The 27,388-nt window shown below is 48.7% G+C and overlaps 1 protein-coding gene across 3 annotated transcripts; it reads right to left on the bottom strand.

Annotated features, from left to right (window-relative positions):
* Positions 1–1,942: 1,942 nt before the first annotated feature.
* ASIC1 (acid sensing ion channel subunit 1) lies at positions 1,943–27,388 on the bottom strand (the record flags this gene model as incomplete). 3 transcript variants are annotated; one of them, XM_081311574.1, is made up of 12 exons in its annotated part: positions 1,943–2,047; positions 2,189–2,293; positions 2,370–2,449; positions 2,968–3,059; positions 3,518–3,671; positions 4,110–4,166; positions 4,478–4,631; positions 4,916–5,043; positions 5,638–5,788; positions 24,719–24,914; positions 25,953–26,330; positions 27,224–27,388. In XM_081311574.1, the coding sequence occupies 11 exons, from the start codon at positions 26,312–26,314 to the stop codon at positions 1,943–1,945; spliced, it is 1,584 nt and encodes a 527-aa protein (XP_081167700.1). The 3 variants fall into 3 exon arrangements, with proteins under 3 accessions (XP_081167700.1, XP_081167699.1, XP_081167698.1); XM_081311573.1 differs by lacking the exons at positions 24,719–24,914; positions 25,953–26,330; positions 27,224–27,388 and adding an exon at positions 8,466–9,125; XM_081311572.1 differs by lacking the exons at positions 24,719–24,914; positions 25,953–26,330; positions 27,224–27,388 and adding an exon at positions 8,466–9,125 and having other exon boundaries at positions 4,478–4,628.

Genomic DNA, 27,388 nt, shown 5'->3' with positions numbered 1-27,388 from the left:
TTTCAACAAAAAAGAACAACACTGAAGAGGACATGGTTGAAACCCAGTTTATTAGACCAGAGGCATGCGTCACCCAGCCCTGCCTGCTGTCCCCCTATCCAGTGTACACTTCTTGGCCTTGCTACTGCTTCCCTCCGGGCAGGTCAAATCTCTAAGAAACACTCCAGCTCCAGGCCAATGCACAGGTGACCTGCACACAGATCTTGTTCTGGGATTGGAGACCAAGAGACAGCTGGGCAGAGAAGGCCTGGAAATGGGTTGGTGCTCTGGCCTAGAAGGAGTGCCTGGTTGAGGGGGTAGGGGCAGGCCCTTTACCTCACTTGTCTCTCATTAAGGTAGGGAGGGACAGAAAAGCAGAGCTTTCAAATTCTCTTCTAGGCCTGCCTCTTTCCTCCCATTACCAAACCCTGCCTCATCAGAAAATGTAGGTGATTGGCTTGGGCATAAGGTGAGGGAACAGGACTGGGTCACTGACCGAGGACCTCAGCTTCTACCTGTGGACATCCACTGCCCCAGCTGTGGGAGTCACCAATCCCCACCTCCCTCTGTGTCTGACACTGTTGGCTTAATATCCAGCCCAGCTCTCCATTCCCTGGGTGGAGGCTACCTCTGTAGCAACCTCTTGCCTGGGGAGGTCACAGTCAGTCACACAAAGGGCATTGGGATAGGTGGAGCAGGGGAAGGGAATGTTAAGGCTACAGGGAGGGCAGAGGGTGCCCAGGTTGGGGGGAAAGGGTGAGGCCAGAACGAGGCAGAGCTTGTGATTCACAGCTTCCTTTATGTCGCCACCGAGACAGTGCGAAGGTTACAATGCGCGTGTCGTCTCCTTGTGCTTCTCAGAGGGATGTGTGTACACAGTACAGACACCAGGGGAGAGAGTCCAACTCTTTATACAGGCGAAGGCATTCAAAGACTGGGGAGGGGGGGATAAACACAGAAGGGGGAACTTTGGGTAGGAGGATGGATCTCAGAGACAAGAGGGAATGGGTGAAGACAGACAGGGTTAGAGGAAAGTATATACAGAGATATAGCAATATAGAGTCTGTATCATATAGAAATAGAAAATGCAGATGAGGTTGTTGAAAGAAGCAAATGAAGCTGGGGCAGAGGACTTGGGAGAGTTCCATAAGAAAATTTATGGATGTGGCCCTCTGCAAGGGCCTCTGGGAGAGGGACCAGTGAGGTCAGGCACCAGTGCCCCTCTCCCTGAGCTGGAAGCTAACCAGCCAGGTCTTCTATGGGATGTAGAGGAAGGCTACCTCTTGGGATTTCTCTCCAGCAGCTTTGGGGTGGGGTTGAACTTGTAAGTATCAGGATGTGGCCTACAGCACCAGGGCCACATTTTGTCCCCATCTCCACTTCTTTAGGGGAATCCCCCACCTGCTAGAGATTCCATATTATGTGAGGGAGTGAGGCTGGGGTTCTAGTTCCTGCCTGGAAACTTGGGTTTCGGGGGAATAACTGGGCTGAGAGGGTCTCTTAAGGCTGGGGAAGCCCTCCCACTAGCCCTTCCCCTTAAGGTACATTCTCTGATTTGGGGCCAAATTCCAGACCCCAAGGATCCCCTCCACCCCTCAATAGGAGGGGGCTTTGGTGACTGGAGGCAGCAGAATGTAGGCAGACACTCAGATGACAGACAGCCAGACAGACAAGAATTTAGGCTGGGAGCTAGGGGAGGCAGCATGGAGCAGAGAGGGGGCAGCCCAAGGTCCTTTGCCCCTTTCTCTCAGGTTTTTAGATTAGTTTAATTTTGTTAAAATAAAAAGAATGGGATAAGAGGCAGGGAGAGGACGCTATAGTCAACACCCTTCCTCATCAGAGACAAGAGGAAAGGACTGCCCCAGAAGTGTGGGTGAGTCTCCAGGACAGATGCGGGGTCAGCTAGGGGGCCCCTTGCTCTCCTAGCCCTCCCCGCCTAGGCGTTTGGTAGAGTGGCCTGCGCTCAGCAGGTAAAGTCCTCAAACGTGCCTCGGGCCGGATGGTGAGGTAGGATGTTGGCAGCGTAAGTCATCCCAGCAGGGTGGCCCCGGAGGCTCTCGCACGGGTTCTAGGGAAAGGGGCAAAACAGGAAGTGGTTACGCGAAGGGCCATAAGTTGCTACAGGTGCTGTGGAGGCAAAGGAGGGGTGATGGCTCTGGGCTGTGGGGGAAGGGAAGGCCTGGAGGGCGCCTCCTTGCTGGCTCCTCACATGTCTTTTGACGTCATCCAGGCTGAGGGCCACGCCCTTGTCTGCACTGCTCCTCTTGGCCTCCTTCTGGCACTTCCCTCTTCGGCACAATTTGTGCTTTATAACCTACGAGGGGTGGGGTGGGGTGGGCGGGCTGGAACCCCGCCTCTCGCCTGGCTCCCACCCTACCCCGCCCCCTTACCTCATAGGCGTAGTCAAAGAGCTCCAGCACCGTGAGGATGCTGGCCCCGATGAACAGCCCCATCTGACCCCCGATGTCACCTGCAGGGTGGGGTGGTGGAGTAGGAGGGGAGTAGGAGCGGGGTTAGAGAGTCAGGACTTGGTGAGGGCAGTAAGGCTTGGAGTGGGGCAGGCCAGCCATATTCTCAAAGGGAGTGGCAGCCTTCATACAGAAGGATCACAAAGCCATATTCTGGCAGGATTTTTATTTTCTTCTCCATGCTTTTCTGTCTTTTCCTACTTTTCTAATATAAACAGGTATTATTCAGGAAAAAGAATTGTTTACAAAAACACACCAACACTCTTAGTGTCTGGATCAACTTCAGAGGCATGTGAAATAGTTTGCACCTCCACCCCTACCCCTCCCTTATACCCACGGGCTTGTCTTTTCCACTTTGCCCTAAGAGAAGGCTCAACTACCTCCCCCCACTACATACCAAGACAACAGGGTTTGGGGGAAAGCACCTGAGGATGGGACGAGTGAGCACCCTGCTTTGAGTAGTAGGGAGCCACGCCATGCCTGTGGTATGGGAAGGGGACAGGTATCATGAGCAGCTCACCCAGGAGCCCTGCAATCTCATAGGCCTTCTTCTGCTCAATGGTCTCATAGTTGAGGACTTCAAAGAAAATGTCCAACACGAGGATGTTCTCCCTGCATAAAGATTGGGGGAGAAGACCTAAGTCATATCTCTGCCCTTTACTAGGTAGGAAACTTTACAAGTTACCCTCTCCAAACCTGTTTCCATGTCCATAAGATGAGATGCTGATGGAGATACCTGCCTTTTGTAATTATTATGAGGATTAAATTAAATGGCATATAAGAAAAGATGCTCTATGTACTGGCAAGTGTGATATGATCTTAGTTACAGAAATGAGGATGAATACAGAGGATAAAACAAGGAGGGAGGAAAAAGGGGTGTTTCCATTGCTTATTCTGGCTTGATCTTCCCTCCATCTCCACTCCACACTCTCACTCTCATACTCTGATAACTCTTGGACCGTCCTCAGATTATCTTAGCTCCTTTTTGCCTGCTGGTCCCCCATCAAAGCCCATTCTTACCTTCCACAGTCCCTGCCCAAGAGCCTTTCCCTGTACAGTAGATCCCTTACCCTATGTACTGTTCAGACTTGTTGAACTTCTTGGCCAGGTACTTGGCTGAGGCTTTGCTGGGGATCTTAACCATGGACAGCTCCTTGCCATATCGGGTCAAGTTGCAGGGCATTTCACATACGCAGTACTCCTGGTCCTTCTCCACCAGGAAGTCTGTACCCAGCCAGGTGAGAGGCATTGATTGAGTTTCCCAGCATGAACATCCTGGTCCTGCCCAAAGGAACCCTGCCACCCACCCCCCTTTTCCTGATCTGCTCTTCACCTTGGTCTTGTGACTGCTCTGTGCTGATCCTCACCCAGCCTTCGCATGAGTATTTCTAAATCCTATGGGTCATTCCATGAGGGCCCTTTAGGGTCAACCAGCTGAAGTGCTGATGAAAGAACGTAAAGGCCCCTCCCAGGTGATCTCCATTTATTTTTCATAGGGGTTTCTGAAGATACTATTCTTAGCTTTAAAATCAGATACATGTAAGGGTGCAACGTGGTGCAGTAGTTACTGGAAGCTTCTGGAGTTTGGTCTGAAAACCCTGTGCATATGGCTGGTAGCACCTCCTTCCCTTTCTGTGACTACCCCAGGGTAGGGGCACTCACCCAGGGCAGGATCTGCACACTCCTTATACTGCTCTGGAGTGCAGTATGGTGCATCCCCTACAGAGAAGAGAAGACAGTGGGCAGGATGGAGATTAGGGGGCATGAGATGGTAGTGGCATATAAGGTGGAAGATGGATAGGATGGGACAGTAGGATTAGCCAGTCCCCAGTGTGACCTGGAAATGACCCTCCATGATAGTCCATCCTTCCTAGACCCTTTTACCCACTTTTTTTGGAAAAGGCTGGAACTGAGATTGGAGAGATAAGAGCTAGAGGGTAAAGAATGCAGTAGGCTAGAGAGATTGATATAGATGGGGAGCAGGTGAGGGGCAAGCCCCCAGGATTGTGCTTGAAGACTTGGTGCCTGACCTGGCATGTGTACCATGCGGCAGTTGCAGTTTTCCACCAGATAACGTGTCTCACAGTCAATGCGGCAGGCAGTGATGCTGTAGGAGTCGAAGAAATCCGAGTCCATGGTAACAGCTTTGCAGGTGCCCCAGGGTGGAGGCAGGTAGATGAGCTGCTGGGAGAGCCGGGGAGCTGGGGGAATGTGATGACTTCTCCCTGAGTCACCTTGTACTTCTTTGACAAGATGCAGAACTCAGGAGTTCTGCCCCTCTCCCTCCGCAGCCCATGAAGTTTTGCAGTTTGTAGAATATACCCATTCATTAGATCATTCATGTTTCTAACTAGCCCAATTACCATAAAGGTCCTGCCTCACCTGTTCCTCCCATTATTGACCACCCACCACTCCATCTTGACCCCTCAACACCCCACCCTAGGACCAGCCTTCAATGGCCCTCTCACCCGCTGCTCCTGGCAGGCCACAAAGGTCTGGAAGCCTGGGGCCACACCAAAGCCCAGCTGGTCGATGAAAGGAGGTTCATCCTGACTGTGTATCTGTACTTTGATTCCCGCTTCAAAGGACGTCTCGTCTATGGGAATGAGGGGTATGTGAGTTGAGAGGGCTTCTGAGTTCCTATCCCCTTCAGAGCTGAGGACATCCTGCCTCTCCTGGGAATAAACACAGTGTCTATTTGGTAGGTAGGCTCTCTATGGGGTCCTAGGCCACCCCTAGCTGCTTTCTGGGTTTACCAGCTCCATGCTGTTGCAATGACCCCCGCCTCCTACATGCTTCTTTTCTTACCTGGTGTTTGCTATACATCTTGGTGTTTCACATTCTTTTTCCTAAAGTGTCACTGTTTCAGATACTCTTCATTTCTCCTCCTCCCTTTTTTTCCTTCTCCCCATCTCTCTCTGCCCCATGGCCCCCTGAGACCAGACAAGCAGGCAGCCCAAGAAGAGAGGGAGTTATTTATAGAGTGAGTGGCGGCCGCTGATGGAAGAGGATGGCTGGTTACCTTGGAGAGTAACTGAGCCAGGAAGGGGGAGCGAGGGAAATGGGAGTGTGGGATGTCAGGTAAAGTCAGAGATACAGATGGTGAGATCCTTGGAGGAAGGGGAAGGAGCCTGAGCCCTAGTGGAGACTGGGGCCAGGAAGTATAGGGGGTATGAGGGGTGCAACATACCAGTCTCTCCCCATACAGGTAAGTACTCGTCCTGCTGGATGTCCAGCATGATCTCCAGCCCATTGCCTGTCCCACCCTTCATGGTCTTCAGCCGGGGCCGCCCATCTCTACCCGAGTTGAATGTGTAGCACTTTCCATACCGTGTGAAGACCTGGTGGGGGGAAAATAGAGAATCTGAGAGTCCTGCCAGTACCTACTATCAACTGAGGAGTGTCCCCAAACAACCCCCATCCCAGCTGGAATCCCAACACCCTCCAGGAACAGTTCCTCCTATGTAGCCCATTCTCCATTTGTCCCCTTCTGCCATCTATTCTCCACCCTTCTTTTCCCTGCTATGTGCAGTGGGAAGCTAACCTTTGTGGGGTACATGGCCTGAGCTCCTTTACCACCTGAATGGGCTTCAGTTGGGCTTGGTCAATGAGAACCACAAGTAAGGGATAAGAAGAAGGCAGGAGGACAGAGGACTGGGGTACTGATCTTTCCCCATCCCTCACCCCTCTGTAATGCTTCCAGTGGCTTAGACCTTCCGCGACTATAAATCCTGCAAGGAAGGATGGAACTATTTCCTTTTATGGCCCTTTAGCCTAGAAGTGATAACAACTTCCCACTATTGCTAGCTGCCTCAGCCCTCTTATTGGTTTTCTTTCTTTCTTTTCCTCTGTGTATGTTTGTGCATGTGCGTGTGTGTGTGGTGCTGGGGACTGAACCCAGGGCTTTGTGCATGAGAGGCAAGCACTCTACCAACTGAGCTATATCCCCAACCCTTACTGGTTTTCTTAATCCTTCCCACAGCTCCATAAACAGTCTCTTTATTAAAGTCTTTTCAATGTGTAGCACTTGAACCATCAAGTGGCAATTTTTTTTCTGATTAGGATTCTGCCATGTGCACCTACATCACCAGGATCTTCTCATTGCCAGATCCTTGGGGCCTTCTGAGATAGATCTTCTTTTCTTCTGGGATTTCACCCCAGACATTAGAAATCCTGTTCTCCCCCAAGACCTGCCCCCAAACCCAAGACCCCCAAACCAAAGCTTTTCTGTTTCCTCTAGCCATCAGCCCCCTATGTCCATCACTGTCCTATTTATTATTATTAGAACCTGAAAGCCCCAGTTACCATGCTAAGGACCATGGTCACCCAGCACTCAGGACTAAGCCCCAAGGCATGGCATATTGGCAATGCTCTTATAGAGCTATGAGGGCCTTAGAAGAAATCTCAGCCCTGGGAGCTCCTGACTCCTCATCCCCTTACAACCTTTTTCATACCTCTGATTACACAGATGTGGAAAGTAGAGTGGCCTCCCTGAATGTTACCATAAATTGGATGGGTGTTCTTTTACTACTGCTGGATGGTGACAAAGTCCACAAAGTGAGTCACAAAGATTCAGAGAAGGCCCGAGAAGGGGGAGACAAGAGTGTCAGGCCAGATTCCAGCAGCAGGTCTAGTGGGGGTCACTAGAAAATATTCTTTGCCCCTTCCTCATATAGCCTCTGTCACCTCTTCCAGAAGAGAGAACATGTTGCTCTCCCCCATTTTGTGGGTGAGATCTAATGATAAAGCACAGAGAGAATTATGAGGGCTCCTCATTCCCCAAATCTGCCACCAGCTCTTGTGACACGAAGCTACAAGCTCTTAGCTGGACACACATGCACATACTTTGATTGAGGTCACTTGGGAGCCCCAACCTTGCCTGGCTGAGAGGGCAGGGTTACAGAGCAATGGATTCCTGCTGCCACCTAGTGGTTTTGGATAATAAGTGTCTGCTCTACCTCTGGGCTCCGAGGAGAGAGGTTGACTCTTTTCTTGTCCCAGTCCTGAATCTCCTGGACTTCCTGAGGTCAAGTGGCCAAAACATCAAGGTCCCTATGTGTGTTCAGTCATTACATAGTATGAGATGGCACCCACCTGCTCTTACACTAGGGAGGAGGTGGGGAATCAGGGATAAGGGTGTGGGGAGGAAAAGCCAGGTATCTTATCTGTAACCTGGAGAAGCCAGAGAAGAGTTAAGTCAGAAAGAACTGGAAGATGGCTGGAGAGTCAGAGGGCAGAAATGGCAGTGTGGCAGGTGGTCCCTCATCAGGGAAGGTCCCAGACTTCTGGGTGGGAGGTCCAAGGGAGAAGCTAACTCTCAGTGAGGGCTTCTTCTGGGAAGAAGGTCCCTGCCACTAGAACTGAGAGGAAGGGGTTTAATTTAGAGGTGACCTGTTATTATCTCTCTCTCTCTCTCTCTCTCACACACACACACACACACACACACACACAGTGGGTGGAGGATGGGCTTCCATAGAAGCATAGAAGACCAAGTGAGGATGCAATTAAGGAGGAAGATGCTGACAAGTGGTTCAGCGGGTGGAGATGGGGGCTGCCTCCACCCCTCTACCAACTCCTTACCACCCACTTCTGCACCTCCAGAGGTCAGGTGGCTCCTTCCCCAGCATAAGTCCAGGGGTGATAATCAAAATAGCTAGATATAGCCATCCACCAACAGATCAAATGTTGTCCTCACAGAGCAAGGTCTGGGCACTGCTAGACCCTGAAGGGATCTGGGGAAGGGCAAGTGAGGCTGGAGGATATTCAGGAAAATATCAGGGGCCTCAGGGCACCAGCTAATTACTGACTAGGACAGATATATTTCAAGATTCTAACAGGAAGAGCAGTACTGGTGTGGACCTGGGAATATTTCCAGTTCCAGAACCTGGACTCCCAAGTGAGCTCTGGCCCAGATGGGAGCACTACACAGATACCAGCCTCAGCCCCAGGAGGTGACAGTCAAGGAGAGCCACAGCAGACAATCTCAGGGTGTTATGCTAGGCATGGACCCCCACTCACCACGGAGAAGTTGTGAGGGCCACAGGGCCCCCCGCGGTAGGAGCAATAGAGCAGCATGTCCTCCAGCCGGTGGCAGGAGCGATTGTAGAAACGGTGAAGATTAAAGGGCTCCCCAGAAAAAGCTTCTGGCCCAGGTGGAGCAAGGGGCACCCCAGGATCATCACTTTCATCCAGCCCCAGCATGGGGGCCAGGTAGAGCAAGTCAGGATAGCTGAGCTGGGACAGCCGTACAGCATTGGTGTTGCAGAGGGTGACGGCTGGGAAGGCCAGCTCCGTGGTGGCCACTTCGTCTAGCAGGGTCACATGAGGGTAGCTGAGGTAATAAGCAACACGGTCCCCTACCTGGCACAGGAAGGCACCCAATGCCAGGACAAAGGCCACAGCCCACAAAGCCTGCCTTGGTCCTGGACCCCCTTCCACAAAGACATGGCTGGCACCATGGAGGGTGCAGCTATTGGCAAAGGCCACCAAATCCACGGGTGAATCCCCCTTGATGGTTTCCTTCCTTGATGCATCCTTTTCCTTCTCTTCCTCCTCTTCGGATTCTGAGCTGTTCCGCTGTTGCTGGTGGTGATGATGGGGACCCCAGACATCTCCCAAGGACCCTGGGACTTCCTCTCCAGAGGAGAATGACACAGAGCAGAAGATCTGGATTGGCATCTTCTCCAGGGACTTTCTGACACCAGAGGATTGGCAGAAGGAAAGAGGGAGGTGCCAGAGGAAAGGAGATATGACCCCAGGCAGGGTCCGTCGGGGCCAGCCACTTAGTCCTTCAGCTAGTTCTGCACTGCATGGCTGGCTGTCCTTTCTCACTGGGGCCTCTGTGGCAGTGTAGCTAAGCTGGGCGGGGCATGGAGAGGAGGACCAGCTTGCCCAACCAGGGAGGGCTAATGAATAATTGATGGCAGTGAGAAAGGAAGGCTGATAGACAGGAGGGGAGCATGAGCCCCTTTCCTGTCACTGGCTCCAGCAGGACCTAGAGGGTTAAGACAGAGTGGAAACCCTGGAAAAGCCTAGGGCTGGAGCTCTTGATATCCCCTCCCCAGGTGAGGTGGGACCCAGCACAGTCCTTTGTTCCCACTGCAGGATGATCTCAGCTGGTAACAGTCCCCACCCTTCCCCAGGACACACATGCATGCTCTCTCACCCTCCAGTCTATTCCCCAGCATGTCTCTCACTTTCCCCATTCCAATTCCAGCTCTCTCCCTTATTGTCCCAAGTCCAGTTACTCCTCTGGAATATCCAAGCTTCTCATGCTCTGTAGATATTCTCTCAGGCTTCTACTTCCTCTCTAATTCCCTTTGACCCATAATTTCCCCCCATTTCATTGATCCCCTATTCTCTCAATCTACCCTTAAACCCCAGTTCCTCTCTAATTAATCCTTTGATCCTCAGTTACCTTCCAATCACTGTCCTGATCCCAGTTTACTTATTCCCAAGCCCCCAATTTCCCTGTAATCACCCCCTTAACCCCAAATTCCCTCCAGCTAGTACTGGATCCCCTTTATCCCTTGACCTCCAGCTCTACTTCAGGCCAGCACCCCTCCCCCATGCTGAATTGCACTTAGGTCCCTTTCCTTCTCCTACCCCATTTTGTGGATTGTGGGGCTAACTCAGGTTCCATTAGCAGAAGTCTCTCCCTGACCACAGACTCATTTGTGGCCACTTCCCGGCACTGGAGGAAGGTATCCTCTCTCTTGCAGCTGAAAAGCTTGCTGGCAGATCATCACTATATTCCCAGCTTGCCCACCCCAAAACAGTACAGAAGAGGGGTTCCAGGAGTTCTCCAGTGCATGGAAAAAAATTGAGGTAAATGCAGAGATAGAAGGTCTTGGGTCGGGTAGGGAGTTTTGGGAGACAACCTACAAACCCTCAGCCTTGCAGATTCCCAATCCCTCTATCTCTGAGGTGCCCTCTTCCCCCAATCCGCTGGCCCCTCTGTGCTCTGATTACCCAGGGCCACTGGTTGAGGAACTTGAGCCTCAGGCCTAGTCTCCAGGGCCAAGAAGGTGACCTGAGGGAAGGGTAGGGAGGGAGAGAGGGAGGGAGGGAGGGAGAGAGAGGAGAGAGAGAGAGAGAGAGAGAGAGAGAGAGAGAGAGAGAGAGAAAGAGAGAGAGAGACAGCAGATTAACCCTTCCTCTTTGGGGCCAGAGGAGGAGTAGTGAGAGCTAGACAGGTCTACCTGGGAGTTCCCATTCCTTAACTATCTAATAGCCTCTTCCCCATTTGCCAGATGGCCCCTGGAGTGAGTTGGGGATGGGAGGCAGGTTTCCAAGCTATAGCAGAATTGACTATTGTGCAACTTTTGGCCTTAGCTTTGTTGCCAGGGACACAGAGGCCCCAGAAGAGGAGGCTTGAGGTCTGGCCCCTCTCCAGTCTTATGACACTGTCCTCAGACTGACCTCAAACTCTTTTTCCTAAACAATAGCCTCCTAAGTGACCTCCCTGCCTCTCAACAGTTTCTCTCTGTTTTTAGTCCATGCTATGGACTAAACTAATAGACTCTGACTATTCTCTTGCTTAAAGACCTTCTTTCACTCCCCAGTGCCTCTTGGTAAAATTCACTCCCCCAGGTGGACCTACAAAGCTGACAGTAAAGCTTCAGCCTTACTTTCTACCACTGTCCCTCCACCTCAGCCCACATCCACCCATCATGACCTTTCCCAGACCACACTAAGCTTATCTGCAGTCCCATGTCTTCCCTGGACTCCATCTGGAGAGTTTCTACTTATTTTCCTTTCTTTTCCTATCCAGAAAGGGTCTCAATATATTGCCATAGGGGCCCTGAACTGGACTCAAGCCATTCTCCTGCCTCAGCTTCCCAAGAATTTGGGATTACAGGCACAAAGCATTGTACCTGGCTTCCAACTCCTTTTTCAAGACCTGCTTATATGTTACCTCCTCCAAGAAGCCTTCTCTGACTCTACAGGGATTAGTTAGTACCTGCCAAGGGAATAAACAGAAGGGTCAAGTTCTGCTCAGGGCCCATCTGGCATGCATAGTGATCAGGAGCTCCTTGAGAGCAGAGTCTATGAAGAGTAAAAGATCAAGACTCAGAGACCATGCAGAGGAACAGGAAGTGAGAAAGACCAAGGACACCAGAGTAACCAGAGATAAGTCACTGCAGAGAGGAAGAGAGAGAGAGAGACACACACACACCCACACACCCACACACCTTCAGCTGTTGTCCTCAGGTTTCTCCTATATGGATTCATGGACTGCTTTTCTGTTTCCTGCTCTGTGGGCATTTTCTTCCTGCCTGCCAGACCTTCGCTCTCAGAGGGCAGAGTCTTCCTGCCTTGCATCTTCTCAGGAAGTGTTTCAGGGGTAAGTGGATTTTTGGGGGAGGCTGAGGCTTGGGCTGGGAAGGTTGCAGCTGCCCATGTGTTCCTTGACCACTAGAGGGCATTGTCCCCTTCCTTGAGATGTCCTGGAAGTGGATATAGATTGGACTTCCAGAGGGAGGAAACTAAGGCAGGAGAGCTTCCAAGCTTGGGGCTTCACCAGAATGGAGGCCAGAAAGACACAGTTCAGCCTCCAAGGACTGTGAGTTTGGTCTAACTGTATACCTTTTCCCAACACCAACAAGAAGATTCACCACACACTCCTGCACATTGCTACACAAATGCATACTTGCACACACAGCTGCTTCCTCCTCCATACTCGGTATTATTGTTCTTCTAAGGTTCTCTCTCACCCTAACCTTAACCAAGGAGACAAAGCCAAAGTTTTACAGGAAAGGAGAGGCGAGGAAATTGTCAGGGGGCATACCCAAACCCCAGGCAACACAAAGGGCCCCAGGAAAGGTGCTCAATTGTGCACGAGCACACCCACCCACCCACATACACACACAGAGAGCTACACTCAATTCTGAACTCTCTGTCCAAGGTTGTGTCCTTTCCCTATATCACTCCTTATCAGTACTCTTCAGCTATGAGTGACAACTAAGTGGTTTCTGACTTACTATGTCTTTTTCTGAATTTCTTTCCCTCCCTGTCTCCCCCTCCCCACTCCCCCCCGCCTCTCTCTCTCTATATATATATACATGGTAGATCTTGGTGTTGGTGTTGGGAAAAGGTATACAGTCATACCAAACTCACAGCCCTTGGAGGCTGAACCGTGTCTGTCTGGTCTTTCTTTTGGTGAGGCCCCAACATATATATATTAGAGATTAAACCCAGGGGCACTTAACCACTAAGCCACATCCCCATCCCTTATTATATATTTTTTCTATATTTATTTAGTTGTTGATGGACTTTTATTTTATTTATTTATAAGCAGTGCTGAGAATTGAACCCAGTGCTTCATACATTCTAGGCAAGCACCCACCACTAAGTCATGACCCCAGCCCCCACCAGCCCTTTTTATTTTTATGCTTTTAGTATTTTTGTAGTTGTAGATGGACAGAATGCCTTTATTTTATTTATTTTTATGTGGTGCTGAGGCTTGAACCCAGTGCCTCACACGTGCTAGGCAAGTGCTCTGTCACTGAACTACAGCCCCAGCCCAGCCCTTTTTATTTTGAGACAGAGTCTCACTAAATTGCTGAGGCTGGCTTTAAACTTGTGATCCTCCTGCCTCAGCCTCCTGAGCCAGTGAAATTACAGGCATATGCCACCATACCCAGCTTCTTTCTGATCTGTGCAATGTTTCAGAGTATTCAACTGACATTTCTTGGGGCTTCACCAGAATGGAAGATTGGTAGATTGTATAGATCCTTATACAATCTACCAAAGAAGTTGGTTGAGTAACTTCATAACTTTTGGACAAGTGAGGAAGCTGAGCCACAGAAACCAGTTCAAGTCTCATGACAACAAGTAATGGTTTAATATTAGAATTAGGTCATCTCTCTCTAAATTCCTTCCTTCTTCATTTACTCATTGATATAATGGGCCCACATCCTGCCTTCATGGAGCTCACTGTCTAATGAGAGAGATATCAGTTTAAAAAGTCACAAATATAAATATTTAATTGAAAACTATGATAAATACAATAAATATAATTATGTAGTTCAATGAGGCAAAGAATAGAGGGACCTGACCCAGACTGCGGAAATCAAGGAAAGCTTCTCTAAGAGTGATATTTGAATTGCAAGCTAAAGAATAAAGAAGGGGCCGGAGGTTCCAAAAGGAAAATGGAATGTGTACAAAGGTCTCAGGAAAAGATAGCTGAGAGGAGGCAAGTGTATCTGGAGAATTGGGTTGAAGCAGGCAGCACTCAGATCATCCAGGTCTTTAAGGTAAGGATTCTGGTCCAATAACAATGGAGGACCTCCCTATGGAGATATCAAACAATCAAAGCTGTGTTTTAAAAAGACAGTTCTGGGGGCTGGGGATGTGGCTCAAGCGGTAGCGCGCTCGCCTGGCATGCGTGCGGCCCGGGTTCGATCCTCAGCACCACATACCAACAAAGATGTTGTGTCCGCCGAGAACTAAAAAATAAATATTAAAAATTCTCTCTCTCTCCTCTCTCACTCTCTCTTTAAAAAAAAAAAACTAATATGAGTTACAATATGAAGATGCTATAGGAGAAAAATACAACTTGTTAAAAAAAAAAAAAAGACAGTTCTGGCAGCTGAGTAGAAGAGCCAGAGGGGCTGCTGAAGACTTGTTAGGAAACTATTGCAGGGGTCCAGTGAGATGGATTTGAGGGGTGGTGTGGAACAGAGTGGCAGAGGGGAGATATTTAGGAGGCAAAACTGTCGGATCTTGTCAAGACTTGGCAGGTCCTACCAAGGCAGGTAAGGGAGACAGAGAGTTGGAGTTTATGTACCTGAAACAGTGAGGTGGCTTACTAGACTGATCAGGGACAAGATAAAGGACCTGTTTGAGAGATAAGAAGACAAGTTTAGTTTTGCACATGCTGTTTTTGAGAAACCTTGAGGACATCCAAATAGAGAGATTAAGTGGAAAATTGGCCATTGGGGCTGATGCTAGGAAGGGAGAATTGGACTGAGACATATATTTGGCAGTTGTCAGTATGTAAAAGATAATTGGAGTCATGAGTGAAGATGAGACTGCCCAAGAATAGAATAAAAAGTTTTTAAAAAATAGAAAAAAGGACTTATTTGGCAACATCCACTAAAGCTAAATAGAATCATAGCTTATAACTTAACACGTTCTACAGCCAAAAGAAGTGAGTGTATATGTCAACCAAAAAACATAAACAAGTGTGTTCACAATAGCTTCATTAATAAGAGCCCCAAACTGCTAACAACCCAAACTATAGAATGCATAAATAAATTGTGGGGTATACATATAATGAGATATTACACAGTGTTTAAAAAGAGCCAATTTTTGCTACACACAACATGACTAAATCTCAGGCATAATGATGAGCAAAAACAGACACACAAAAGAGTAGATACTGGAGGTCTGGGGTTGTGGCTGAGCAGTAGAGCACTCGTCTAGCACGTGCAAGGCACTGGTTCAATCCGCAGCACCACAAAATAAATAAATAAATAAATAAATAAACAAATAAATTGTGTCCAACTACAACTAAAAAAAAATTTAAAAGAGTAGATATTGGATGGAGATACATATACTCCAAGAAGCTCAAGAATAAGTGAAACATCTATCCTGATAGAATAGTGGCTAATTCTTGTGGGTTGGTATTGACTAGGAAAAGGCCTGAAGGAACTTTCTGGCATGAATGTAAATACACACCAACATAATTTGTAGATGTTACATTGTAAGATATACTAGTGTAAAAATTCTTCAGGCTGTACTTTTACATTGATTTATCATCATCATCAAATTCATCATTATCCTCCTCATCATCATTTTGGTACTGGAAATCTAACCCAGGACTTTACTATTGAGATACATCCCCAGTCCTTTTAATTTTCTTTTTTCTTTTCTTTTCTTTTTAGACAGGGTTTCTTTTATTATTATTATTATTAGTTGCTCAAAACATTACAATGATCTTGACATACATTTGATTCAAGTGGGGTATGAATTCTTTTTTTTTTCCACGTGTACAGATTGCAGTATCACATTGGTTTTATAGCCACGTAGACAGGGTTTCACTAAGTTTCTGAGGGCCTTGCTAAGTTGCTGAGGATGGCGTCAAATTTGTGATCTTCCTGCCTCAGCCTCCTGAGTTGCTGAGATTATAGGCATGAACCACTACACCTGGAACCTCTATGATTTGAAAGAAGAAGAAAACTTGAGGCTGAGCCTTGAATAGAGACAACACTTAATTGGCAAAGAGACAGAGGAATGACTCTACGTAAGAGGAAAATCAAAGTTGGTTGTCAAAAGAGTAGTTCAAAAAGAGGGTGGTGTCAACTATTTCAAATGCTATTAAAGATCAAGGATAAAACACTAATGGCCTTAGATAGAACCATTTAGGAGGAATGGTGGGTGAAAAGGCAGCCTGGAATAGATCAGAAAGTGAGTTGGAGATTAGGAAATGGGACTATGACCATACACATCACTTTTTAGAACTTTGTGATGGGAAGCAGAGAGAGAGGGCAGTGGAAAGCCCTATGAGTTTGAGTTTTAATCTTAGCCCAACGCCTAATACATAGTAAGTGCTCAATAAGTAGTAGCTGTTGTTGAAGCTTTTGTTTGTTTGAGATGGAGTCTTGCTGCATTCCCAAGCTGGTCTCATCCTCCTAGGTTCAGGTGATTCTCCTGCCTCAGTCTCCCAAATGGCTGAGACTCCAGGTGTGCCATTACACTTGACTTAGGCATCTATTTTTAAGTGGGAGTATCTTAATCATGTTTCGTTGTTGATGGGATGGTTTCACTTGAGAAGGAGGGTCTGTCTGTAGAGGATGGAGAGGCAGAATCAGTTGGATAATGTTTCTAAAAAGGCAGAGGAGATCAGAAAAGAGTAGGATGATTTTATCTTAGATAAGATGCATGTTCCCTTGTAGGCACTGGTACCCAGAGGAAGAAGGAGATCGTGTCTGAGGCTTCTGTTTGCTCAGCAAAGTAGAAAGCAAGGTTGTCTGCTGAGTGTGAGAGAGAAGCTAGGAAGACTGGCTGTTTGAGAAGAGTGGAGAAATTTACAGTAATCACTGGGGAGAGCAAGTTGACCAGAACAACACACTGAGGTTGCCAGGCAGCATTGCAGGCCCTTTTAGGGATGTTGATCATGATCGATGTGATATCTGCTACCCTGGGTGTGCAACTTCCTCCAGTAGATCCTGGCTGCCTTGGTGTCACCCTGGAAAAAGCCAGTGATTAGGACTTGGCCAGATGGTGCAATGAAAAGTCAAAGGACTCCAAAGACTTGGCATACTCAACCCAGGGACTGGGATTCCTAGGGTCTTTTTCTCTGCATTTTTCTTTCCCTTCCTGTCTCACCACCCAGCTTGAGCAGCTGGAGAGCCCAGAGCAACCTCATCCACCACATGCATTCCTGTTCCTGAATCCACATACAGGGAACTCGGATTTGGAAGATCAGAACTTGAGGCCTCACTTTGTTATATACTGGCTGCGTGGTCTTAGACAAGTCACATAACATGCCTCTGAGCCTCAGTTTCTTTATCTTTCCAATGAAGATATTAAATATCTTCCTACCTTCCAGAATGATGAGTAGCAAAAATAAAGGGAATCTGTGAAATTTGAAAGCATGGCTGAAAGAGATGATTAATTTTGCTGGTATGTGCTCTGCATACAAGAGGTTTGTCTGCACAAAAGCTTTCTCCCACAGCTCCATGCACCAAGCTGCATATGTTCTATGTACAGCCACATACATCCACTTCACATGCTAGTCTACATCTATGTTCTCCCCCAGTCATGCACATGGAGGTGCACATGTGTGCTTGTTCCCTTGGGGCACACATGCAATGAGTATGATTTGAGAAGGCTGAATTGGCTGCTGTACATGGTCAAGGCCACTGCAGCAGTCTTCCCCCTGGAAGACTTCCTAGCCTGGCACACTGATATAACACACCAACTAAAATATAAAACACTAAGCAACAAAACCCTACCCTAAGGTCCCAGGACTGTCAGCCACAAAGAGGGTGTGCAGATGAGAAGGGTGGGCATGGGTATTCTTTCTGAAAACTCATAGAATCTCCAAGAGATCACAGCTTGCCCTTCCTTTCCCCCTAGAGTGGGTATGGAGAGCCTGGAGCAGCAGAGTCTCTGTTCTCACAGTTTCTTTTCTTTCCATGGTACTGGGAATTGAACCTGTGGTACTCTATCACCAAGTTACATTACCAACCCTTATTTATTTATTTATTTTGAGACAGAGTCTCACTAAGCTGCTAAAGATTTTGCTAAGTTGCTGAAGCTGGCCTCAAACTTGAGATTCTCCTGAATCACTGGGATTATAGGCATATGCCACTGCACCTGGCTTGTTCTTACAGTTTTCTAAGTGAACACAGAAGTTTAATGCTCACTTTTTAAATATCCTGTGGGGAAGATATCTGATACATGTGTTCAGGTAATTTGGCACAGCTCATCCATAATACATACTGGTTAGGATGGGCTTGGCCAGAGTGCCCTAGAGGTTCTCCCTCCTGGAGGTTGAAAGAGAGGGTGCCCCTGGACAAAGAATACTTTAACAACTCCCTTAGGCTCTCCTCCTCATACGAATTTGGGTATAGAAGCTGAGAAATGAAGTCACCTGGAACTCTACCCAAAGTAGAACCCAGGATTCCTAATGTCTACCCCCATGCTCCAGCTAAGTAGGCTTCATTTCTTGTTCTTGCTGTCTCCCTCCCAGTCTCTTGGAATGCTTACCCAAAGGTCCTGACTGGGAAAGTCCTCTATCAGAGGATAGAAACTTCTGGAGCAGCCACACTCAGAAAAAAGAGGGAAGATTTATGCCCGAAGGGTCTGTTCAAAGGCAGGAAAATGATCCTGCCTTGCTGGAGAGAATTGGCTGGTTCATTGTTTGGGAAGGACAGAGTGGGACAGGCATGGGCAGTTTTATTTATTTTTTCATGGTACCAGGGATTGAACCCAGGGGCACTTTATCACTGAGCTATACTCCCAGCCCTTTTTATTTTTCATTTTCATCATTTTCTTAATGAACACAGTACTTTTATTTTGTTTATTTATTTATTGTTATGTGGTGCTAGGGATGGAACCCAGTACCTCACATGTGCTAGGCTACCACTGAGTCACAACCCCAGACCCCTATTTTACTTAATTTTTTTTTTTGGTTGTAGATGGACAAAATACCTTTATTTTATGTATTTTTAGTGTTGCTGAGGATTGAACACAGTGCCTCACACATGCTAGGCAACCACTTTACCACTGAGCCAAAACTGCAACCCCTTACTTTTTATTTTGAGACAGGGTCTCACTAAGTGGCCCAGGCTGTCCTTGCACTTGCAAATCCTCCTGCCTCAGCCTCCCAAGTCACTGACACTACAGGCATGCGCCCTCACAATTCAGCTTCCAGCATATTCTTTAACGCTGGAATTGTCTGAGTAGCTGAGAGTGGCTGGGGAAATTGGATGGATTCCACCTGAATATTTCTAAGTCCCTGAGAGTAGAGGTTGGGTCTAACTGTCACCACCACACCCCACCATAGAACCTGGCACTTAGAAATGGCCCTGTCCATCATAGGAACGAATCGTGTGCAGCTTGACACTCCCACAATCCCAGGTCCTCGCAGGAATCTTCACTCTCCCTCACATTCCCCCCAGAATTGCAATTGCTTTCCAAAAAGTTGAAGCACACTCAGAAGCAAACTCCACCCACAGCAGAATGTCCCTGACTTCTCTTCAGCCTCCCCTCTGCCTCTTGGACACACTGGGGTATAGTAGTCACACCTAAAAAGTGAGTTGTCCTCTGGCTAGGCAGCCAGAATCACTTCCCTCCGGAGCCCTCCACTTCCGTCTCTGCCTCCAGAGACACTTACTTACTTACATCAATTCTCTATTACTTTAGCCAACAGCCAAGAGATCAATTAGCTTAGAGTAGCCTCTTAGCTGATAGCAGTCTAAAATAACTGGCTGGGGTGGGGAAGCAGGAGGAGGGGAGAAAGAAGAGGAAACTAAGTTACCTAAAGGATGTTTGTGGAAATCTGTGTAGGAAAAAGAAAGAGACACCAGCCCAGGGTCCCTGGATTCCTGCAACTGGCTCTGCTCAGCTCTTCTCCAACCCCTTCTATTCACTTCAGGCACTTCCCAGGGAGGAGAGAGAGATGGGAAGGATAGGGCAGGAGGGAATTAGTATCCACAAACTCCTAGGGCAGAGCACCTCTCCTCCACTTGAGCCTCTGCACATCTTCCCCTCCCAAATCACCCCCTTGAAAACCACCACACCCATGGGTAGGGTAGTCAGGTCCTCCTCTCTGCACTGCAGTCCAACAGTAGCCTTTCCCCTCCACAGCTCCTACACCCTCTGCTTAGCAAGAGAGAACAGGACCAGGTAATAAGGTTGGGCCTTCTTGAATCTTGGTCTGAGCTACTATGGGGGTAGGGATGGGGGTGAGGAGTGTCAATGAAGGGCACAGCCCTGGGCCCTGACATCCCTGGCTCTGATTACTTTATTGATGACCTTTCTCTTTCCCTACAGGACCCTAAGATCCCCCAACCACATAGCCTCTTGTGTCAGTCTCTCCCCTCTTTAGGTGCTCCAGGAGATTCCTGCCTCCGCCCCCTGTATCTACCCCCTTTATTCCACATTTTCTCTGGAAGATTCTGCCCCTCACTCCAGGGTCCTGGGGTACTCCTCTGTCCCCTATGGATTCTTGTCCCCCAGTTCCATGCCCTTTTAAAAAGATTGCAGTTCTTACAATACCCCCCATCCTGACAATTTGCACTGATTACCCTCCTAGTCCTCTTTCAAGGTCCAGACATGCAGTCCTGCTTCTCTCATCATCCCTGCAACCCAGGCAAAATCTCTGGGTCTCAGCTGGAAGGAGGGGGGTGGAATAGGGCAGACTGGGCAACCATCTGCCAGCCCCCTCCCCTCCATGCTGCTCAGAATTCCAGCCACATCGCTGCTCCCACTGCCAGGGACAGATAAGGTGCAGCTGGAGGCTGGCACCAGCTGCGACTGTGCTCACTCCCCAGCCCCCGCCCATACACCAGCAGACATCTGCGCCCCTGGCCCCCCTCCATAGGACCCCTGCCTTGCATTGGCCTGGCTAGCCTCAAGGTGGGAAAGGAGCCTCAGACCCTGTTGCCCTGGCAACCAGACACCCCACTGGGAAGAAAAGGAGGTGGCCCAGAAAGAGGGGTCCTTGTGGTTGGGCTTTCTGGCTCTTTTGGTAGCTCAGGAGGGAGCTACTGAGGTCCACCCAAAGGGATTTCTTGGGGATACTTCCCCTACTTCCCTCTACCCCCTCATTCACAAAGGATTTCCAACTCATTTCTCCCATATTTAGCTCAGGTTCCCCACAATTAACCACACCTGGGGGATGGACACTGGTCCAACAGTCTGTGACCCCTATTCCCTGAGATTGAGCTGGATTTCAAAGCAAATCTGGGAAAATGTTACTACAGATTCTCATCAAGGAAGCTGGGGTCTTTGGGGACCAGAAAAGATATCCTCTATTATCTCTCAAAACATTCTCCTGGAGCAGGTTCTTACTGTTTGGGTGAGTGTTGCCCTTGGAAACATCACAGAAGAGTCTGCATGTGCCCATGCATACTGTATTTTGAAAACATTTTGAGCAAGGGACCCCCAGTTAAGGCCCTCTGCTATTAAGGCTGCAGAAGATGCCAAGACAGTCTCCCCTAAACTCTGACCCTATAATCAGATGATTTCTGCCAGTGCCACATTTATCCAGAGGCTAGATTCACATCCCGATATCTGGGCCTGGCAGAGAATGGCATGAATGAGGAAACATGCTAATTATGAGACCAAGGAGAGGAGAGAGAGTGGAACACAAAGCAAAGAATGTGTGAATCCCTTAGGATTGGGGATCCAGAGAAGAAGGCTTGTCAGTCCCTTCTCACCTCAGAGATGTTAGACAGGTACTCAAAACCAGACTCCTGTTTGTGTAGAAATATCCATACAAGCAGAAGTGGTAGAACTCTTGACATAGAAAAGGGCTGGCATTGAGGGCAACCAGAAAGGGTAGAAGGATAGGCTGAGGATTTTGGGTCCAGCCAGACCAGGGTTAGGTCTTTGATACATGGACTGAGAAACAAAAAACTTGATCTTCCCTTACAACCCAGAATCAACAAGTGCCACAGTTGGACCTGCAGAGCGCTACCCCTGTAGGGGTTTTTCCTCAGGAGAAGGAAGAACTCAGATTGCTACAGGACTCTGTGAACCAATCATATCTCCATCTGACTGCTTGGAATTTTCCCCCTCAGACAACATGGACCAATTACAGTTTAGTATCTCCATTACTATGAACCAAACATCTTAGCATTGCCACTTGGAATTTTTCTGGACAAGACAGACAAATGGATATTCAACTGAATACTTTCTCTGGATTAACAGTATTCCAACTTTATACCTTAACACCTTCCCAAGTCTAGTCAAGCACTTCCCTCCTATATCCAACATTATAAACCATCCTGCTGATAGGTTTTTTCTTTCCTGGTAGTCCCTTCTGTTGTATGTTGGGTGTGTTGTAGAAGGGTAGGATTCTGGATTTTGCTTCCACCTTCACCTATAGTTCTAGGTTTCTTTCTTTCTTTCTTTCTTTCTTTATAACTTTTTATTTTATTTGTTTATTTCATTGGTGCTGAGGGTCAAACCCAGTGCCTTGCACGTGCAAGGCGAGTGCTCTACTGCTGAGCCATAACCCCAGTCCAGTTCTAGGGTTCTTGTAACTAAGTTTGTGAGCTTAGAAACCCTCTAGTCTGAAGCTCTGGGAAATCTGGGACTCTCCTGTTATGAAGAAGGAAAAGAGAGAAGGAAGTGCTCTTGTACCTGCGCTAAGTTCCCTTTCCGCTTGGCATAATAAGGAGTGTGGTCATATAGCCCTTGTCCAACAGGACTGACAAAGGCCCATGAAATTGGTCTGCAGAACAGGACTTAAAGAGATTGGGAAGTGCCAGGTGCAGTGCACACACATAATCCCAGCCACTCTGGGGCTGAAGCAGGAGGATTGCAAGTTCAAAGCCAGCCTCAGCAATTTAACCTGGCCTTGAGCAATTTAGAGAGACACTGTCTCAAAAGAAAAAATAAAAAAGGCTGGGGATGTGGCTCAGTGGTTGAGTGCCCCTGGGTTAAATTCCTAGTACCAAACAAACAAAAAAGAGAGTGGGAAGCCTGTGTAACCTCAGCAGGAAACACTACACATGACCATGGCTCTAACCTTTTTACATAAACATATGCATCCTATGTTTCCTTAATGCTAGAAGGAAGCAAGGAAGTGGGGGAGGAAATGGGTTGGGAGAAAGGGGAAGATCTGAGAATGGAGAATTAGGAGGAGGCATGAGAGCAGGGGATCCTGGGGAGACTGTTTTTTTTTAATTTTTTTTTTTAGTTGAACATGGACACAGTACCTTTGTTTTAGTTATTTATTTATTTTATGTGGTGCTAAAGATCGAACCCAGTGCTTCACATGTGCAAGGCAAGTGCTCTACCACTGAGCCACATAACCTCAGCCCCAAGCCTAGGTTTTGAAAGAACAATGCCAGAATTGGAGGTGGACAGGAGAACTTCAGGTCCAGCAATACTAATGAGAAAAGCACACTGCACTAGTACTTAATGAGACATGAGTTCCAATCCTGAATCTGTCATTAATCAGCTAGTGAGGTTGGGCAAATTATCCTACCTCTTTGTATCTCAGATTGTGAATTTGTAAAACACAGATAATATGGTTATTTATCAAAGGGATTGGGAGAGCCTAGCAAGCATTCTGAAGAGTTACAAGCATTGTCCTTCCATTTGGGATTATGGTTATTCATAGATGCCTCCAGGTCCTTTGGCCTCTTTCCAGCTTCCGTGTGTATCTTTTTGTTCATTTGTTTGTTTGTTTGTTTTGGTACTTAGGATTGAACCCATGGGTGCTTTACCCTTGAACTACATCCTCAGTCCTTTTTATTTTTTATTCTGAGATAGGGTCTCACTAAATTGCCCAGGCTAGCCTTAAACCTGCAATCTTCCTTCCTCAAGCTCCTCAAGCTCCTTCTAGGACTAGAGATGAGTACCACTGTGCCCAGCTAGCTGTTTGGTTTTGATCTGGGAGTTTCATTATACTTCTCAGGATGGCCTCCAACTCCTAGGCTCAAGCAATCCTTTTGCTTTAGCTGCTCAAGTAGCTGGGATTTCAAAAATGCAACCCCCGCATCTGGCTTCTCTGTGAGGGTCTTTACCCTAAAGAATATATGTGACTTGCCTAGGATAACCTAGCACATCAGATGCCAAAGTAAGTTTTCTAGCACCTGAGGTGCTGACCTGAGGCCATCACATCTGTGCAAGCATTTGTGGGGCATTTCCATTTTCAGAAGCAAAGAGAACCTCCAGTTTATGACTATGCATCCTGATCACCTCTGACTCTGGCTCTGTGGCTCTTGCTGGCAAGGGGACACCTAACTGGACAGCATGTGTGTGTGTGTGTGTGTATGTGTGTGTGTGTGTGTGTGTGTGTGTGTGCATGCATGTGTGTGTGCACATGTGTATATGGGGTTGGGGTGAGGGTGAGAATGACACAGAGAAAATTACTTATTTCTTTTCTTCCTTTTTTGGTACTAGGAATTGAACTCAGTGGTACTTTATCACTAAGCTACCTCCCCAATCCCTTGCTAAGTTGCTGAAGGCCTGCCTCACTAAGTTTCTGAGGCTGCCCTTAAACTTGCAATCCTCCTGCCTCAGCCTCCCTAGTCACTGGGATACAGGCATGTGCCACCTCACCTGGCCCTGTCTGGCTATTTAAAGGGAAGCTTCCCTTAATCCCCTCACAATGCTCAAACTTACTGTATACTCACATCACTTTGGGACCTTTTTAGAATGCAGATTTTGATTCAGTAGGTCTGGGAAGTGGGGTGGCAAGGTACTATATTTCTTTCAAGCTCTCAGGTGACAGTCATCAGACCTCACTTTGAGTAACAAGGTTGTAACTTACCCATCACTACTCCTAACTTTGACACCCATGGTCCAGAAGGTAAATAGTGGGCTCAGGGCCATGCCTGGCCATGTATGCATGCGTGGTGTGTGTGAGTATATGATATTCACTGTAGGTTCTCTTTCCTGCCTAAATGGGTGCAAGGTTGTGGCTCAGGCCCTCACACGGTATAAATGTACTCCAGAAGCAAATCCCAGAACACACACTTTCTTTCCCAGAGCAGCAAGCATTGAGAGCCCTGGCCTGCTCCCTGTCTCCTCCTCCACTGAAGGCCAGGCTGACACACACCCCACAGCAGAGGACTCACCACCTTGAAGTCTTCAGCGCTGCAGACCTCCCCCCGGAAGTGGCAGGAGAGCAGCATGTCTCTAATGTCGTGTCCTGCTCGGTCATAGAACTCACGCATGTTGAAGGGCTTGGGCTTGAAGCTGCGGAAGTTGGCCTTGTCCTGCAATATCTCCAGCTGCTTTTCATCGGCCATCTGTGTGTCTGGTATCTCATACCTGGAGCCCGGGGGTGAGTGGCACATGGATCAGAACAACCACCAGTGCCCATCCCTTACTTGTGGGGGATAGCATCCAGCCCCGGGGATCAGCCCTGGGCATAGATAGGCAAAGAAGGAGAGCTGGTCATGTCTAGAGGGCCTGCCACATGTAGTTTGAGAAGACAGAAGTATCTGGGCATCTCAGTACATGGGTGAGAGGAAGCATGGATAAAGTGGCAGCCATGGCTTTTATAATATAGTCTCTACCCTTTAAAGGTGGTCTGCCCTAAATGAGGAGATCAGAACATAGTGGCAGGAGTGAGGGCAAAGCTCACTCCAGAGAGTACCAATGTTAACTCAGGCTGGGTAATGGTAGCACTGTTTTGCTGGAATCAGAGATTAGGTGCCTTAATTAGGTGCTCAGCAGTGCCCCAACTTCTCTGCTATGAGTGGCAGGTTTGAGGGATGTCTAGAGGGCTGGGTTGGCTGGTTCTGTGGTAGGGTAGAGAGGCAAGCACCCTGACTAAGAGATGAACCTGCCACTGTCCTGAGATAAGAATACATATGGGGGCTGGGAATGTGGCTCAAGCCGTAGCGCGCTTGTCTGGCATGCGTGCGGCCCAGGTTCGATCCTCAGCACCACATACAAACAAAGATGTTGTGTCTGCCAAATACTAAAAAATAAATATTAAAAATTCTCTCTCTCTCTCTCCCTCTCTCTCACTCTCTCTCTCTCTCTCTAAAAAAAAAAAAAAAAAAAAAAAAAGAATACATATGGGGCTGGGTGTGGTGGCACACATCTGCAATCCAAGAGACTCAGGAGGCTAAAACAGAAGAATCTCAAGTTTGAGGCCAGCCTTAGCAATTTAGCAAGACCCTGTCTCAAATAAAAAATAAAAAGGATTGGGAATATAGCTCAGTGGTAAAGCATCCTTCGGTCCAATCCCCAATATATATATATAAAAAAAAAAAAGAGTACATATGGGGCCCTTCCAGCTGTCCATTCAGAATCCCCATGTTCATAAGCAGGGCACAAGGGTGGGTGGGAGCCACCCACCTGTTGTTGAGCAGGGCCAGCAGCTCCCCAGCATGGTACAGGTCATTTTTGGAGACTTGGCTAAAGCGGAACTCATTGAGGTTGCACAGCGTGACGGCAGGAAAGGTGAGCTGGGAGGCAGCCACCTCGTCGAGCTTGGTGACGTGGTGGTAGTGGAAGTAGTACTGCACACGCTCGGTGCACACACACAGCAGCACAGCCAGTGAGCCCAGGAAGCACAGGGCCCACAGTGCCCGCTTCAGGGACAGCCGCTCGTAGGAGAAGATGTGGGCCAGACCGTGCAGCGTCGAGCTGCTGGCGAAGGCCTGGATGCTCACCGGCTGGACGCCACCCACCTCCTCCTCCTCGGCTTTCAGTTCCATCCTTGTCTAGGGGATCCTGGGGGGCAGGACAGGGAAAAGAAAGAGTCTGCTATTGTCCTGAGATAAGAGTGCACATGGTGCCCCTCCAACTGTGTCCATCCAGAATCCCCATCTCCAGAGGTCAGTGCTCCTGGGGCAGAAGACTTCCCTAGTGTTCAAGACAAGAAGTGTCTGGCTAAGGGACCTGTCCCAGGACAAGGCTCCTCCAAATAGAGGCTTGGGGGGTCAGCTGAGGCCAAGAGAATGCTCTCCCAGGGAATAGGCTAGAGGAGACCCCAGATAGTCACTGAAGGGTGAGAGGGAAGTCTTGATGCTCCCAAGGCAGGCACAGGAGTTCCCTCCAGATGTGGGGTCACTCTGGGACAGGAATGTCTACCCTATCCTGGAGATAAAACTCCCCCCACCATAGGCTAAACTAGGGTCAGGAGCTCCTCTCCTGATCAAGGGTATCCTGGGCTCTCCCTCCCAGGAGCTAAACCTGGGCCAGAAAATCCCCAGGGTGGTGGGTATACAAGGGGAGGGGCCCAGCCTGAGTACTCACCTGGGGTGAGTTCTTATGTAGGCGCAGGCGTGTGTGTGTGTGTGTGTGTGTGTGTGTGTGTGTGTGTGTGTATGTGTGTGTGTGTGTGTCTGTCTGTCAGTCTGTCTTTGGGGTGAGGGGTGGGGGTGGCGGGTTGCCCGAGGTGGACGTATGGAGGGGGGGCGCGGTTCCCTATGACAGTCAGTTGTCCCCGCCCCGAACGCACCCCCCTTCAGTCGGGCTTCCCATCTCAGTCAGATCCCCTGCTCGGCCCCCGCCCCCTCCCTACCCTTCGACCCTCCCCAGCCGCTGGGGAAAGGTAGAGGAGAGTCCCCGCTTCTGGGCGCTGGGGAGCCCCGCGGCCAATGGCGGGGGAATAGGAAACCCACCTGAGGGGGATTCTGGAAGCCAGGAGCCGGCGGCAGTCCTGGGGCGCGGGGCCGTATGTGGGCTCAGCGCCGAGTCGCGGAGGGGCTCATGGCCCGGAGCCGAGCGGGCGGCAGCCGCGGCACGCCGCGCAGAACCCTGCAGGGAGCGGCCCGCCCGACCCGGCT

The sequence above is a fragment of the Spermophilus citellus genome, assembly GCF_964194105.1.
Source record: "Spermophilus citellus genome assembly, chromosome: 10".
In the NCBI taxonomy this organism is placed as follows: domain Eukaryota; kingdom Metazoa; phylum Chordata; class Mammalia; order Rodentia; family Sciuridae; genus Spermophilus; species Spermophilus citellus.
The sequence above is the reverse complement of the archived record's forward strand: the minus strand, read 5'-3'. Positions and strand labels throughout refer to the sequence as shown.